General features: G+C 42.8%; 1 protein-coding gene across 1 annotated transcript in view; it reads right to left on the reverse strand.

Annotated features, from left to right (window-relative positions):
- Window positions 1-17,636, reverse strand: part of SLC6A11 (solute carrier family 6 member 11) — a gene marked incomplete at both ends in the record, with an annotated part of 82,812 nt that overhangs the window by 36,178 nt on the left and 28,998 nt on the right. The window contains one exon of the mRNA XM_082288499.1: window positions 5,105-5,239. Coding sequence (XP_082144625.1) covers window positions 5,105-5,239 — 135 coding nt within the window. The remainder of the gene's footprint in view (window positions 1-5,104; window positions 5,240-17,636) is intronic.

Consider the following 17,636-nt stretch of genomic DNA (forward strand, 5'->3'; position numbering starts at 1 on the left):
TTTAAAGAAAGCAGAGCCCCAACATTTATGTTTGAATGCAGCAGTTTGCTCCACTTTCAGAGGCAGAGAAGAGGATTTTCCTCTGCCTTGGAAAAAGGCTTCACTGGCCTCGAGGTGGCGACAGGATTGTGGATTCCAAGGCTGAAAATCCTAAAACTGAATCAATCTGCATTATTTCTTCTTCCTAAAGCAACTCAGCATCCCTAAACTTTGGGAATAAAATGGTGAGGGAAGAGAAATTCTCAAAAGCTTTTGCAGTTTGGGTTTTCAGATCAGGATTTAAGGAAATATCACCTCCACACCAGGCCAGTATTCCCAAATGCCTCTCAAAATATATATATTGTAATTAGATTAATTAGAAAGCAGTTGGTTGCAGTTTTCATGAGTAGCATCTTTTTTTAATTATATTGTTATGTATATGCTGAAACAGAGTAAAATCATGTTAAGGAAGGAAAAACCACCGCAATAAACTTGTGCTAATACAAAAATTAAGGAGTATGCCATGAAAAATTGCAATTTTCAGGGGAAAAAAATGATGTGCATTTATTTGAGAGTGATTTTCTACCAGAAAAAAAAAAGGTGTTTTCTCCAAAAGAGATGTACTAAAATGCTCTTTTTCTCTACAACCACACGTGAAAAGAGCCCAAATGCCATGCAGGAAAAAGCATTTTTTGATCCAGAGGGCAATGCGAGGAAGAGGGGGATCTTTGCAGTATAAAGTCTCTCCAGAGTAAGTGGGTTTTCAGGTTAAGCTGTTGCTCATTGCTGTGCACTCATGCTTTGGTGCTTATTTCCAAAAAGGAAGATCCAGTGGGCTTCAAGCCAGTCAACCAAACCTCAGTGCTGAGGGAATTTATGGGAAAGGTCCTCTGGAAGCCCTTTCCCAGTTGTCACCTGCACATCCCAGCTGCCTAAAAGAGAATTCTCATGGCTGAGCTACCAAAGAATTGCAGAAATCAGAAATCTTATTGCAGTTTGAACGTTTTCCCACTGCAAATAAAAGAGCTGAGGAATCTAAAATCAATTTAGCCGTGATGGCTCCGATTTTCCTGGGCCTGATTAATTTGGCATCATTCCTCATGCTCAACATTCACATGAGAGTTTATCAGAGACAAGGTACAACCTGTATTCTTTCCACATGGAAATGGAAATTTGTCCAAGATTTTGGGGAGCAGCAGCTGTTTGGAGGAGTGTGCAGTTCTGTTTGTGTTGATAGATGCTCTAGTGCATATGTTCATCAAAACAATTCATATTTTTATAATTTTAAAAAACCAGCAAGTTGGCCAATTTTTAGCATGCAAACATCCAATAAACAAGAGAGTGTTATTCTTATTTTGCTCCCCATTCTAACAATCCACTGTTACAGCAGGGGTTACACTGATGTGTGTGTTTTGCCATGTCATATCCATAATGTCATTTCCTGACCCACCAAACTGCCACATCTGCCACTCCCTCACCCACTTCACCTCTTCCAGGCACAAATGTTTGAAAAATCCCCTTCCAGAGCACCAAATGTTTTCCCCAGAAAGACTCAGTGAGCACCACACACAAGTAGAATCACATACTGAGTGCCTTAAATCTGTCGAGGGACAACCAGAACCATATTGTGAGTCAGGCTTGCACACAAACCCCATAACAATCCCATTAACTTGCTGAAGCACTGCTTCTGTGTGAGTTATTTAAGCTATAAACAGCACCTGTATCTCCCAGATTAGGGCAGAGGGATGTATTTCAAGCCAATTTGAGCATGAAGATTATTGAGACCTTTTTGTTGATGAAGCAAAACACTTCTGAGGCTTAAATAGAGCTCCAGACTGTTCCAGCTTCCACTGCTGCTGCACAAAGTGATTGGTATGAGCTCTGCACACACTCAGGACAGAAGATGGCATTTTAAGAGCGAGAGGATTGGGGCTGCTGGAAAGATAAAATATAAAAATTAAATGGAGAGCACAGCCCTGGGAGGCTGAGAGGAGCTGCAGAGATGAATAGCTGCTCACAAAGCTCAAACCCACCGTGGAATGCAAATTGCACAAAGACAAAAGAGTCGAGGACTTCAAACTAAAGTGAGCCTTGAAGAGAAACTTCATTTGTTTAATCCCCAGTAAACAGAGCTGGCTGTGGGGTTCAAACACCTCTCTCCTAAAGCAGACCCAGCACCCTCCCTGAAATATTATTGAAACAGGCCCGCAGCTGAAGGGGAAAGCAAGTTCTGCTGGTACACATGATTTATGTTTTGGCATTGCAGAGTAAATCAAAAGAAACAAGAGTGAAGGTGGGAACTGGAAGCACGAATCTCCAGGTAGTTTCAGCTGTGTTCCTTGGCAGAAAGCTCTAGAACCAATTGACAAGAGTTTTGTGAAGTCAGAGGGGAGAGTGGGTTTATCCAAATATTTGTGGGTTTGAACATTAAATTCCACATTTCTATAAAATGGAGAATGTCCATGCATCCATCTTATCACCATTAAAAGTTGTACTAAAGCTGGACCAAAGGCTATTTTTAAAATAAAAACTCGTTGTGCCAAATTCTGGTTTTAAGTCTGAAGAACTAAGCTTCCTCTATTTCTTGAAAAGTGACTAGAGATTGCACCCATTATTCTGGAAGCTTTCTTCAAGTTTTGAATTCATTATTCTCAACGACATATTTCAGTTTTGCTGGAATGGCATTTTTCAACACAAAAATAATTCTTAAAAGCAATTTAGCATTCATACCCTGGTTCAATCACCTGCGTTGGTGTTCACCATCTCTGGTATGGCACATTTTATTCCATCTGCTTTCTACTAAAAGGTGTTTAAAATACAACTGAAGAACAACAGCTCAGCCATGAAAGTCTCCCTGAACCTGAGAAGGAATGGGCTCCTCAAAGCAGCCACTGAGCATTCCCAAAAGGCATTCCAGCCTCACATGTGTGGGACAGACAGACACACCCCACGTGTCCCCAGCGCTTTGTGCTTCCCAGGCTGCTCCCACCAACGCTGTGGGCTTTGCAAATTGTCATGGCAACGACATATTTCTTTACAAGTGGCAACAGGATAGTAAATAGGCATGTAAACCCTCCTGGGAGCTGGCAATAATGTGCCTTAAGCTGGCAATAATGTCCCTTAAGTTGCCGTGCCCTCCTTCAGTGACAAACACAAGCAAGGGTGTCAGTGGCACGTGGAAAATCCAAACGCAGGGCAAAATCCTGTTAGCAGCCTCTAGAAAAGCCCTGGACAAGGGAAGGAACCAGCACTGAAGCAGCAGGACTGAGCCCTGCTCATACGAGGAGCTCAGTTCTCCCACGAGGAAAGGCTGGGAGAGTTGGGATTGTTTGGCCTGGCCAAGAGAAGCTTTGGGGTGACCATTGTGGCCTTGTAGTGCCTGAAGGGGCCAGCAGGAAAGATGGAGAGAGACTTTTTACAAGGGATGGAGTGACAGGACAAGGGGGAAAGGCTTCACACTGACAGATGTTAGTGAGCAATTGCTCCCTGTGAGGGTGGGCAGGCCCTGGCACAGGGTGCCCAGAGCAGCTGTGGCTGCCCCATCCCTGGAAGCGTCCAAGGCCAGGCTGGACGTGCCTTGGAGCAGCCTGGGATAGCAGAAGGTGTCCCTGCCCATGGCAGGGGTGGCACTGGATGGGCTGTAGGGTCCCTTCCAACCCCAACCATTCCATGACTCCCCACAGTCGCTGCGGGTGGAGCAGAGCCCAATGTGTGGCACAAGATCAGGGCAACCTGAGCACTGCTGGGGAACGCAGGGGGCACCTGTAGCTGCCAGCCCCACACCCCGGGGTGAAACTCCAGTTCAAACTGGGCAGAACAAACCAGTGCCACCCCTGGGCCCAGATAAACACACCACAGACAATTCCTTGTCCCGGCTAAAAGTGTTTGGGCACCCAGGGCTCAGCTGGAACCAGGCTGGATCCACTGCGCACTGAGCCTGTTGTAAGGTGCAAAAAAATATCTGGGAGTGTGCCAGAGAATCCTGTCTTTCCCTCTGTTCCAGGGCTAATTTCAGGGTGACCTGAGGCCACCTCTGAGCAAGGTGCAGCTGGAATTCCACAGCCAGCACTGACACCACTTCCACAGCCCTTTCCCTTCACCCATCCATGCTGACACACAGCACCACAAACATTGCCAAGTCCAAAAGACACAACGTGATCAAATTTTCATCTAAAATTTTCATCTAAAATTTTCAATCTTTTAAATGAATCTCTTTTTTTCTGGTTTTTTTCCCCTGTATAAATACTACTTGTTTAAAGCAAACACCACAGATATTTCTGATGCCTCAAGGCAATTACCTGAAGGAGCCCCTCTATTGTCTTTTGTGACACAATACATGTTTAAAGTAAGCAGAGATTTTAAAAAATTACACTGACATATCTTCAGTAAGCAGATTAAGAAAAATCATTTTGACAAATATTCCCAAATTCCCTTCTGTCTCCTTCTCAGGATCCATTTAATAATGTAATAGCCTCAGGAGAAACACTGTGTAATGTCTTTTACTGTGCCAAAGCAGATCAGTAACGTGCTGTCTGCAACCTGTCAGGTGCTACAGAGATTGTGTCGTTTTCCCCCTTCAATATCACACAAATGATGTCCAATAACTGTTTTAAGGCACTCATCTGTCACTGGGAAAGAACCAAACAACTTAATCCATTATTTCCGTGTTCTACTCTACTCTGGAAACAACAAAACAGGCAGAGATCCTGGTTTGAGCACTTTGTTCCTCTTTGGTTGCATACTCTGCTATGAAGACAGCAATCCCCTGAATGAACAATTTCTCTGTTAATTCTGACCGAGATTTAGATCTGGAATGACCAAAGAACCATAAAACGGCTAAATCCCAGTGAAATTTCTTCCCATTAAACTACTGGCAACGCTCTTGTCCCTCAGTGGCAGAAGCACCAACTGCAACTGCTTCTGAAAATCCTCATTTATCAACCAAAGTACCCTCCAATTAAAAAAATAACCTGTTCCAATGCACTTTACAGCCCTATCCCCAAGTCCAGAACTCCAGCGAGGAACAACTCCCCAGCAGTCACCGGTATTCAGACTTCAAAACCAAGAAGCTCTTGCAGTTTTTCTCAGTCAGAGAGGCAAATAAAGGCACGGCCCATGGTCCTACCTGTGGGTCAGAGAGCCGGGAGATGTCGGGATAAAGGTAGAATTTGATCCCCTCGGAAGCGCCGGGTAACGTCACCCCCCGGATCAGGAGGATCATCAGCATGATGTAGGGGAATGTGGCTGTTACATACACGACCTGCAGGAGGAAATACACATTAGAAAAGGATTTTCTTCCAGCTGCAGCAAAACCACCTCATTTTCACATTCACTGGAGGAAAAGTGCTTTGGATACCTTTGTGCAGGATTTTTGTCCTGCAGCCATATTCCCTTGTAAACTCTTCAGGTTTTGTGGGAGGGGTCAGCACTTTTTATAGAGATTGGGACTGTAAGTAATATATATATATATATATATATATATATATAAAGTATATATAAGACTGTAAGTCCTCTGTAAGTATCATGGTACTCATGATAACATGTCATTAATTCTATATATTATACCAGCACGTGCAATGGATTCTCAGTCATCCCATAATTACTAAACTGGTTTCTCTTCAGGCTGCTCTGCCTGCATGTCTGTGCTTCAGGAATAAACATTTCATCAAGCCCAAAGGTTAAATTCTGTCCATATCTCCTTGGGATTTGATAGAGAACCCTTATCATACAAAGAACCTTCAGGCAAAATTTCTGAGGCGCTGAACCCCAACAATTTGTGTTTTCACATATGTGGCCACACTTATTTGTTTTTTTCAGAGATCAGTTTGTTCTCTGCATGAGGAGCAACAGGAAACCTGCAAGAAGTCACGTTTTCCAAGGGAAAAATGGAGGAGAATTGGTCCTGTTTTACAATCCCACATCCAAGAGCAGCACAGGGCTGTTCAAACTCAGAGAATGATTAAATGATAAATTCCATGGCACTAGAAATATTTTATTTATGTCATAACCACCTGAAATTTAACTCTCTGTAATTCCCTGTGGCTGTTTCCACCTGTGCAGAGTAGGTTTAACCATCCGAATGTGAGGTGTTATTCTTACAACTCCCTTGCACCAGTCAAAATTAATTAAGCTGCAAGAATGGAAAAAAATCATTTGGTGAAAAATACACCCTCAAAAAAGATGCATTTTAAACTCAGGAGTCCAATATCTGTTTCCTATATAAATGAAAGGGATACATCAAAGAATGGACCTATGAAAGGATTCTCAAACATATTTTTGTAATTAATGAACTGAAATTTGATTTTCAGACTGAGTATGTAACCCCAAACTTTAAATGATGTCATGTGCCTCATCAGGTACACTCAAAAATGGAGGAACTTGAATTTCCCAGGAAATGGAGACCATCATTCTAATCCTCTAGGTCCCAAATGCCTGAACCGATGAATTCATAGGTCAATACAATGCAAAATGGGAAGATTTATCCCAGCGCTTACATTTGTTGACTGTTGGTGGGAATGCAAACTGCTATGACTGGCTGAGTTCAAATAGTTCAAACTTTGAGTTCAACCCTTGTCTCTCCATGTTTAGGTTTCAAATAAAAAAGGATCAGCAGCTACAGAGAACTAAAAAAGAAACACAGGGGATGGACACGGTCCTGCTCTGAGCCTTAAATGAGGTGGACAGGATGGAGTAGCCATCTAATGGTTTTCACTTATTTGGCTCTTTGCCAGCTATTTTTTCCCCTTGTTTTAAATCAATAGCTGCATTTAACAGAGGGTAGTCAGCAGACACATCCATGTGATGGCACTGAAGGGCTTGCACCTGAATATCTGTAATGTTTCCTTGCATTTCCTTCCTTCTCTGCCCTGCTGTGCAGCACATCCACTGCTTCCTGCACATCCCACCGCTGCCTTGGAACGCCCCACTGAGCAAACGCCGCGATCTGGCAGAGGCAGATTCCTTCCCAGGTTGTGTTGGGAGGACTTCCTCTCTCAGCTCCATCAAGGAAGAGCCAAAACCATTCATCTCTGCAGCCAAGAGAGGCCAGGTAAAGGGATCTGTGCAATCCCACAGCAGCAAGGACTGGAACCACAACCTCCAATAAATTTTTCGGCCATCAGGCTGCTCTGCCTCACGAGAACTCTCCCTGCTCTCTGGTTGCCATGCAGGGATATAAACAGAGCACCACTGGCTCAGGATTTCTGGCAATAAACACCCATGCAGATATCCAGAACCACAAGGAAAGGGACACCAAGGAAGCAGGAGTGGGAAAGATGGAAAGATCCCTCCTTCCCAAGCCCACTGACACTGCTGATAATTGATCTGTGTCAGTGCTCACACAGCTCCTGGGGCTGCAAAGCTCCAACTGCAACAGGTGAGTGCACTGTGTTGGAAGAGAGACATTAACTCCCGTTTTCTCCCCCTTCCCAAGAGCTCCTGAGGTGAGGCAGGATGGGGAATTTAGGAATCAGTGCCATTATTAGCATCACCCTCACATCTGTCTGGCATTAAAAGTTTCCTGAATTGTTTTCTTTTCTTTCAACGTATCGAACCTCTCAGAATATCAATGTGAACACAACTGTTTCTAATTACACTGCATCCTGTTTTAATTGACTTTAATTGCTTGGTATGTTCATTTGCATCCCAATGCTCAAAATGCTTTTTTTAAACCCTTGTCAGAGCCATGCCAATGTTTAAGCAGTTGGAAACAAAATAAAAATTTCTGGCAGGCGATCTTTTGCACCAAGTTCTCCTCTTACAATGTGGTTGAAAGGAAAATTTACAACGATATTTAGGCATACAAGTAGGTGGAAATGCACCCAACAACTCTGAACTGTACTCAGGTGCTTAACTGGAAGTACATTGGAACCAAAGATCCTGAGAATGGATATTTTATTGACTGCCACGAGCTTTAATTATCAAAGAATAGGCATTAAGTTGAGCACCAAGTACTGGAAATTTAAATACCAAAACCTTCAAGGGGCTTAGATGTCAGTCAAGGTTAATAAATACATATCTAGGTACCTATGAAATTATTTCATAAGTGAGGCACCATAAAGATTTTGAGAACTGAACTAGATTTCAGTTTCATCTTTTCATACCTAATTATTTTAACAACACAAATGTGTGCCTGTGTTCCAATTTGTCCCCTGGGACTGCTGAACTTCTTGTCCTAACTGAAAAGGTGTTTTTCTGAACGCTCCAGCCAGATCATGCTGCAGGGGAAGGGAGATCTGGCTTGTGAGGATAAGAAATCCAGGATAACCCTGTTGAGAAAAAGGAGGAAGATTTCCATGCAGTGAACAGAGCCCCAAACCCATGGAAATCTCAAAGCCCCAAACCAGATTTCTCTCTTCTGCAGGACACACCAGCCCAAGCTTCACACATTTCCTCACAGCAGCATGGAGCAGAGAACTTCCCTCCTTTGCCTGGCTCTGGCTAAGAAAACAGAACCAGGATTCCTGAACAAAATATGACTTGGAGGCCAGGAAGTTGCTGGAATTCTCCCCTGCAAGCTGCAATGTTCAAGCTCGTTTGCACTATAATGAACCAACTGCGTTTTATAAATGGCATCAAATTTCTCTGGCTGCTTCAGGAAATTACTGGCTTGTTAATCCCTGTCCCCTAAAATCCTCTGTTGCGCTATTGGCCTGTAAACATGAGGAATATCAATGCAGGAATTGCCAGAGATTTGCCAGAACTCACTATTAAAGTGTTTGTGGGAAATCAGACCTGCCCCCGTGCCCTGCTCATCCTTATTTTTCACTGAGTGTTTTCAGCCTAGTTCATTTAACTTTATTTACTTATTAATTTATTTATTCATTTATTTATTTGAAACCATGACCATGGAGAACTAGAATGAAACCTCCAACTATGCCCACACTGCACTACATTCCTGTGTGGAGAAACTGCTCAGGAACCAAAATTCCACTGAGTGACGTGAGAAGGAAAGAAGTAATTTTTATCCAGGAGGACATATTAGCACAATTATAGAAATATAATTATCATACCACTGCCTGGCAGCTCTGGTCTGAGTAGACACACCCAGGAACCACCAATTTGGGCAGGATCGCCATCAAAATTATTTTAATTGTCCCACATGCCATAGTCAACCCAGACTTGGCCTCACTAATGTTTGCCAGTTTCACAAATTCTGATTTCCTAGATGGTACCAGCAGATGATAAACACTGCAAAAAGTTTTCATTTCCAGCTGCCGTGGTGCAGTGTGAAATATTCCATGCAGCATTGTTTGGAAAGAAAGGCTTTTGCTCATCTGACTCTACACCGTCCACAGAGCTACAGGTGACAACTGAAAGGAGAGATTTTCCACATTAATTGGATTTACAAGAAAAACGGTGTCAAATGGTATAAAGGAATGATTCACAAGGGTTCTAACAGCATGTCAAAAGGGGGAAAACGTTCGAGGTCCACCTACATTTTAAAGCTAAAATTTCATATGCTGAAAAAGAAACTAAAGCAAAAACCCAACAGAACAGCAGGTAAGTGGAATTGTGTAATTGGGATCAGGGGAGGGGTTAGAATCAGCAAAACAGCTGATATTTCAGTTTTTTCTCAGTGTTTTATGGATTTATTCAGTATCACCTTCTGTTTGTCATCTTTGTTTATCCACAGAGGGAATCATGCTCCAGAATAATTCCAGTAAACCATCCTCAACCAGATTGTCTGTAAACTGCAGAATTCCTTCCAAATGACCACTGGATCACGTGTGAGTGCAGACAGCTTCACTCCGAGCAGAAAGGAATTCAAACCCCAACAGCTAAGAAAATTTAATGAGATTGGAGGGCTGAGAAATAAGTATCAAAGAGGAAAAATTCACTGGGAATGAAAATTCAATGAGATGAGCCAGAAAAGAGAGGCCAAGAGAGGACACTTGGGGAAGGGATGCGGGAACCTGAGTGATCACAGGAAGCAAAAGATTCCACATGAAATAATAACTGCAGAAAGGAATAAACACTTCCAGCACCACATCACACTGAGGTCATTGCCTGGGACACGGAAAAATCGCTACCTGGCAGAGCTGTGCAAGTCCCAGTTTTTTTCCACATGGTGGTGAAGGCAATAAATAAATAAATGAAAGCCTGAGTCACTCTGGAACAGTTTCCTTCCCAATGAAATGAAAACTTCACTCCCGAATTCATTAGTCAATTAAAAAAACCCCAAAACATTCTGTTTCATTTTGGTTTGGCTTTCTTTCTACTGAATGGGTGGAAGGGAGATCTGTCTTGAATGAAAAATGCTTTAACAAGCCAAAGTCGTTATTTAGAAGCCTTAATCCCATGTTAAAAACGGGTGAAAAAACTATTTTCCTTTTTTTTTTTTTGCAGCAAAAAAAAATCGCTTTTTACGTTGGGTCTGACTTTATACACTTTTCAGCACTTCCCAAATTCCATTTCAGATATTCTCTGTTGCAAAAACTGCCTGCCTGTAGCCAAAAGGGCCAAAAGAAAAAGAAAGTTTTCTGTTAGAAACCGAGGAATGCAGCTAAAATTGGAAAACAATGAGAAAGCACCAGGGGCAGACAATACCCACACACAGCAGCAGCTCATTTTCCCAGCTGAACTGAGTGAACAATTCACTTCCATGATGAGCTGCTTCTCCCCATAAATACTCCTTAAGCAGCATCAACTTCTCTAAATATGTGTTATTTCCCAGCTAATTCCAACAGCTGGGTTTGTTTCCAGATTGTCCAGGAGCAGTAAAATCAAGATCTGTCTTCTTTCTGCTAAAATTGCTCTTCAGGCTTGGTGGTTCTTTGAATCAGCTCTACAGACCTCCTATTTAATAAAAAAAAATATCGGTGTACTGTCTAGAGCTAATGCAAAGATAGATTTCCTTTTATTCAAGTAAAAATTCTCTAATTAGCAGATCCTGCCCCAAAACATTCATTTGTAAGACTACCAAGAGCAGAATATGCAGACATATCCAGAAATCCCAGTCATGGAGACCAGAACACACAAAAGTGCTCATCTAAAATGTAGAACCAGTGAATTTTATCCCATTATTGCAATCATTTATGGGAGCACTTGCATTTAAACGCTATACTAAATAAAATTAAAAAGAAATAAATAACAATGGCAAATAAATTTATGAATAATAAATTATTTTAAAAAATAAATAATGGCAAATGCAGATAACCAGATTAATTCTTAATACATGCACAGCTTAATAATGACCTAATCAGTGAAAAATAATGTGCCAACAGCTTCCAAAAAGGGGATGTGGTCAAAAATAATGGGCTGGATCCTGAAATAATGTCTTTAAGTCACAGTTCCTTATATTTCAAGGATTCCTTATGGCCTGAATAGGCCTTGGTCAAGTTCACAGTATCAAATTCACAGTAAAATATACACAGTGCACAAATCAGTGCAGAGTAGTTTTTGGTGACTGCTCTGAAGTGGTTTTAAATGTTCCCAAGTGAATCCACACTAAACAAGGATCAACCTGAGCCAAAAACTGAGAGACTGTTGGAAATGTGTCATTAATGTTATTACATTTTTGCTGTCATTAAATGCCAAAAAGGAAAGTATTTATCTATTTCCAAGATAAATATCTACAGCGAATACAACTCAGGAGCTCCGTGCCTCCTCCCAGTGCTTCCTCCGTCTCCAAAATTATATTTTCCACACTCAACATTAATCCTCCACTCACCAACTGTTCCTAGAGGAGTTATGTTGATGAAAAAAGTGAAGGCTGCACCGATCCTCAACACCAACACGAGAATGTGCTCTCCATTTGTTAGAAAATGTGTTCCTCACGTTGTTTATTTGCTCTTACCACACTGCTCATGCAAAAATCCCAACAGTTGTAAACACGGCGTCCCCAAAATAACTCTGGGAGGCAGGGGAAGGTCTGTGGTGGAATTTCTCAAAAGCAGAAAGTTGCAGGAAACCTTTAGGAAAACGAGCACTACAATTTGGCAAGCAGACACAGCTCTCCCTGTGTAATACAAAAGCAGATTTCCAGTGCTAAAATCACAGTGTTACTGTCCCTGGCACCTGGAATGTGTTTGTTGGAAGTTTCTCCTTTAAAAGCAGAGGATGTTTTGGGGTTGGTGGGGTTTTTACTCAGAAAAGACCATTGATTGAAGTTTATTATTTTATCTCCACCATAAACAGTGGTGATAAAGCAGTGAAATAATGGCATCCTATAACTAAAATGTGATTTTTTGTTTGACTTTCAAGTGCACAAAGACAAAGAGCTGCCCTCTGGTTGTGGGCAGGGAGAGGAGGACTGACAGGGAGGAAGCAAATTTCAGCATCTTGGCTGAGCTCATCACTGCAAGCGAAGTGTTTATGTAGAGCTCCCATCAAGGAGGGAATTTGCAGAGCCACAAATATCTCAGAATTAAAGGCTGCTATTTAATCAAGTAAAAGTGAACTTTAAAAATCAATCAGGAAGAATTTTAAATATAAATTAAGCCTAATTAATCAACTGAGGGTTGGGGGTTTTTTCCATTTGTAAAGGTCTTTAAAATGTTCAAGCTTTTATAAAATAAAGCTCTTCCTTTCCAGAACCTTCCAGGATTTTCAGACCTCTCAATGCTATCTAGTTTACCTTCAGAGACAAACCACATACAATGAGTTACATATACCTCCAGAAGTTTGCATTTTGCTCAAAAAAATGCTTAATAGGGGTTGACTATTCCTCATGACAACCCCATTTCTGTGAAAATAATTTACAGTTGGCCAGAATTATCCCGCAGGAGCACCTGAATTTCCAGTTGTGTAACTGGTTCTACACGGGCAGAAATGAGGATTCAATAAGGCATTATGTGATTGGAATTTTTAGTTATTCTAGACAGACCTGCCAGCTCTCACTCCTTAGGTCCTGACCCACCTTAAAGCAGAGAGAGATGCAAAGGTCAGAACAGGGCAGGAGGTGATTTCTCCTGTCACTCCAAAACGTGTAAGACCTTAAATGCTCATTGGAATGGACCCCGAATTTTTGGCCAACTCATTCTCCTGATGCAGGGTTTGTTTGCCCTCTGACTCTTCCTGGAGAATACAGAACTGGGTTTCCTGGAGGAGTGCTGTCCTCATGGAATTATCAGATTCCCTGAAATGATTAGTTTCACTGAATCAACGTTTTCCAGGAAAACAGGAATTTACCAAAACATTCCTTATTATCTGCGGCTTAGATTCCTTTCTTCTCCTGCTTCATTTTCCTCACTTGCATTTAAAAAAAACCCACAAACAAACAAAAACAATACAAAAACACACTCCCAATGAACACCAGCACTGAGGCAAAAAATGCTGCTGGATGAAGTCTGGGAAGTGGAAACAATGCTATGACCAGAAGGGTTATAGGGGAGGTTTTCCAGCCAGAGCTCCTCCTTCAGGTGCCCTCAAAAGGTAAAATGTGCCAGACAGAAAGGTCAATATATCAACCAAAGTCTCCAATCACCTTGCAGGCCTTGACTGACCAGGAGGTAAGGAGAGAATTAGGAACTGCAGCCTTTGAGAAGTCACCAAACAAATGCATAATATTTTAAATAATTGCAAATATTAAAAATGTAAAACATTGATTCAATGGGAATAAGAATTTTCCCTAGAATTTTGCACCAAAACTAATTATATCTGAGACTTTCTTTGAAAATGGTTCTATCAATCCTCCAAGCACTCCAGCGGGTTTGTTACCAGCCACCTCTAAATCTTTCAGTCACTTCTGCAGTTCTCTGGGCACCACAGCATTATTTAATCTTGTGCAGTAAATCATGGGGGGGAAAGTGGTTTGTAAACTGGCAGGCGAAGATATCCCATAGCTCACCCACACCTCTTCTTTCTTTTGATGGTTTTTGCAATCCTGAAACTGAGGGAAACAGGTCAGACCTCACCAGGGGCTGCAGCTTCCCCAGGAGGGGCAGAGGAGGAGCAGCTGAGGGGCAGCTCTGATCTCTGCTCTCTGGGACAGGGACAGCACCCAGGGAACAGCTGGAGCTGTGCCAGGGCAGGTTTGGGGTGGAGATCAGGGAAAGGTTCTTCCCCCAGAGGGTGCTGGGCACTGCCCAGGCTCCCCAGGGAATGGGCACGGCCCCGAGGCTGCCAGAGCTGCAGGAGTGTTTGGACAACACTGCCAGGGTGTTGTTGGGGTGTCTGTGCAGGGCCAGGGATGGGACTGGGTGATCCTGTGAGTCCCTTCTAGCTCAGGATACTCCATGATTCCATGAATTGTCTTGTCCTTTCCAACCCAAACCATTCTGTGGTTCTATTGGGAAGTTCAGGACTTTTGTAGGAGAATAAAGAGCTCACCATTTATATGGGAAAAGGTGTGTGTTTGTATGCCCCAAGATGACAGCCCAGTTCCTATCAGCCACCGAGGAACACGAGCTCTTATCACCATGGTGACAGCTGAGAGATGGATTCACCATGAAGCATTTGCAATCCTACTTGTGCATTAAGTATAATAACAAAAAGTATAATAAATAGCCTCACCACCCAAACTAGCAAGCATCCTTATCATCCCGACCCTAATTCTTCACATTTCCCTTCCCTGTGGCTACTCCAGCCCTTCTAATGCAGTTAGTCACACCTTGATCGAGGCTTTATTGCTCTGTACCTTCCCCACTAAGCAGCCTCTAAATGTAGCTTCTAAATCACCTCAAGGATGACTTGTAGGACACCAATGTGACACTGCTGCAATTAATTTGTTGGTTTGAGCAGATTTTCAGTGTGAGAAGAAAAGGTGACGTGATGCATAGAAAAAATGAGAGGGATAACAAGATGAAAACCTTAGGCTGGAAGATGGGGTGACTTGGGAGTGTGTGACTGCCACAGATTTATTCTTCTCTCTTAGGGAGATGCTTTGATCTCTCAGCTCTCCCTTCATCCCTTCAGCTCAGCAGAGATCCCTGAGTGCTGCTCTGTGGATGCAAAGGGTCTCTCCCTGGGGAGCAGAGACCTCTCCCTGTGCTCATGCCACACTTGGCACACTGAGATTCCAGCCTCAGAAGGGCACTCCAGGAACAAGGGACACACAAACCAAACCACTAAAAAAATCCTCACTGACCTCAGCCGTGGTAGTTCTCCCTCATAGCAACAAACATATTTTATACCCCCAGGAAAGAGCCCAGAATTTTTTATTACAGCTAATTAAGAGCAGAGTCTCACACTTTCTACAACACAACTATCTACTAATTGTCTAAAGTGTCTACTTTCTATGACACAATCAAGCTTCAGAGGATGTTTTGAGTTTCTTCCTTTCTTTTCTGAACCACACAAGTTTTTTTCAGCAGCAGCAGTGAATAGCAGGTGCACGGCAGCCAAGTCACTCCTGGGGATGTGTTTTAGTTACCAGCCCAGCACCAGCAACTGCCTGAAGCTGCCTTTGTTGCTCATGTGGCAATTTATTTCATTAGGCTTTGCCATTCTTGGGAGTGAGTTTGGATCTGAGCCACGGGAGCTGACACTGGGGTGGGATACAGAATTCAAGTTTGTAAATCTCACAAGAACAGCCTTGTAAACAAAACTTGTACTACAAAGACATCTTCACATTGTAGATAAAGCCAGAAATCTGGACTTTGCTGGCTGCAGAAAGCAGAGACTGCCTTCCCACTGGCAGGAATTTCATTTAATATAACTTTGGCATGTGGTGCTGTGGGGATAGATACCTAAAACTGCTTCCAAACTGCAAGCAATGAGCCAGTCTTGAAGCTGGATAGATTAGCAGGAGCTGAGGACAAACTACCTGTGTGAGAATTCTGCTTCATGGGAAGAAATAGGAAATTGGAGCAGCATTAGGAAAGTCGGAGCTATGAACATTTGTGTATCTGAACTGAGGGACCAAGGAGATGCCCTGTGTGTTCCTGCAGAGGAAAAGGTGCAAATAATATTCCAAATCAAGGATCGAGAAAAGCGATATTCACTGCAATTTCTGTGCAGAAATTCTGTGCACACAGAGAGACCAGGACATGGCAACCACATGGGAAACGCAGCTTTGGGAAACCCTCAGGTATAAATCCCAGCCAGCAGCAGTGCCATGCACCTGAAGGAATAACATTTGAGCCCTGACACGTGCATCAACAATGATAATAAACAGGCCAGCTTGTATTTTGGCTCCTGTTGGATGCTCTGCTGCAGGGCATCATTCACTGGTTACAGGGTTACCTGCTGAGCAAGGGCAGGTTCTGTGAGAGGAGAAATGAACCATGGAGAGATCATCTGGGAATAAACCACTGGAACTATCACATTTCTGAAGTCTCTTTGTTGGCTCAGTGTATTTTTGATAAAAGGCTAAAAGTTCCTGGTAACCTCAATGGAAAAAAATAACCTTCATTTGTTACCTTCATTTGTTACCTTTAGCCAGTCAGTGCATCGTTCCTGCAGAGATTCTTGTGTTAATTGTGCCTTTGGGCTTTCCCTTTAATTTTGCAGCAATTTTCCCTGCATTGCCCCAGCACATATCTCAGCTGGCCTTCCACTCTCCACTGCTGCCCACCCCTTCTGCTTTTTCATACTTTAAGTTGACAGACCAGGTGATTTCTGCGCCCACACCCTCTCACACCTGCATGGGCCCTGAACTGTCTTTCAGTGCACTGAAACGCTTTTCACTCTCTTCAGCTGTGGACCGGAGCATAGATCCACTCTAAAGATTCATATAAAAGTGGATTTTCCCCCTAAGGTGCAGCTGGGAAGGACTGAAACTATGAAGAAACGATTTTGACTGAATTTGATGCTATTTGATACTTTCCCCAGCTGTCAAACAGAAGGTCGGGAAAACCACAAAAATCTATTTTTTTAACAAACCCGAGGTGTCCTTAAATGCTCAGAGCACAGGAGAGTGGAAAAAAAACCGTGTTGAAACCTCACACAGAGGAGGCGGAGAGCAGGAACTCTGCATGCATCTCATGAATGTTCTACTTTCCCCCTTTGAATACAGAGATCAGCCTTGGCCAGAGCGTTAAAGCCTCGCCATGAAGGGCCATTCTTTGCTGTTACTTCAGGCTAAAACAAAAGACACTTCAGGAGATACAATCGTTGCTGCCCAGTTCCTTTTCCTGGGCTCCTACAATGGGCCCTGGTTCTTTTTTTTTTCCTTCCACACATCTTTCTCTTTTTTTTTTTTTTTTTTTGTTTCTGTCCTTTTGCTCCTTCTTTCTGCCTCATTGAATCCATTAAAGCCTTTATATGGCCTGCTATTGAGAAATAAATTTTCTTCGGGACCAGTGGCTGAGTCTTAACTGCTGGTGAGCGAGGTTTAACTCCTGAGGGGAGAGAGCTGGCAAAATGATGGGGAAAAGGTATGAAAAGCCCATCTCTGAGTCTGGGCTCTTCAAGCACCTTGGATACCTTGCAGTGTCTTGCTGCTCAAGGGAAAAGAGCAACCTAATCCCAGAAATTTCCCCACTTCTCTCCTGCATTGACACACTGAGTCCTTTTTCTGCTTGTATTTTCCAGCAGATCAATATATTCTCTTATTTTAGGCCCACATGGCAGTGATTTTTGCACAACTGGAAGCTAGAAGGTCTCAAGAGAGGCCTCTGACCTCAAGAGAGGCACTGAGAGAGGTGCAAAACTAACACAAAATTACCCACAGTCAGAAATACAAGCACTGTTCAGGCCTGCTCATAGTGTGGTAGATTATTTCAAAGCCACTAAAGCCAAATTCAAGGAGGAACACTGAAATTCACCTCAGAACC

The sequence above is a fragment of the Coloeus monedula genome (genome assembly GCF_965178545.1).
Source record: "Coloeus monedula genome assembly, chromosome: 11".
NCBI classification, from domain to species: domain Eukaryota; kingdom Metazoa; phylum Chordata; class Aves; order Passeriformes; family Corvidae; genus Coloeus; species Coloeus monedula.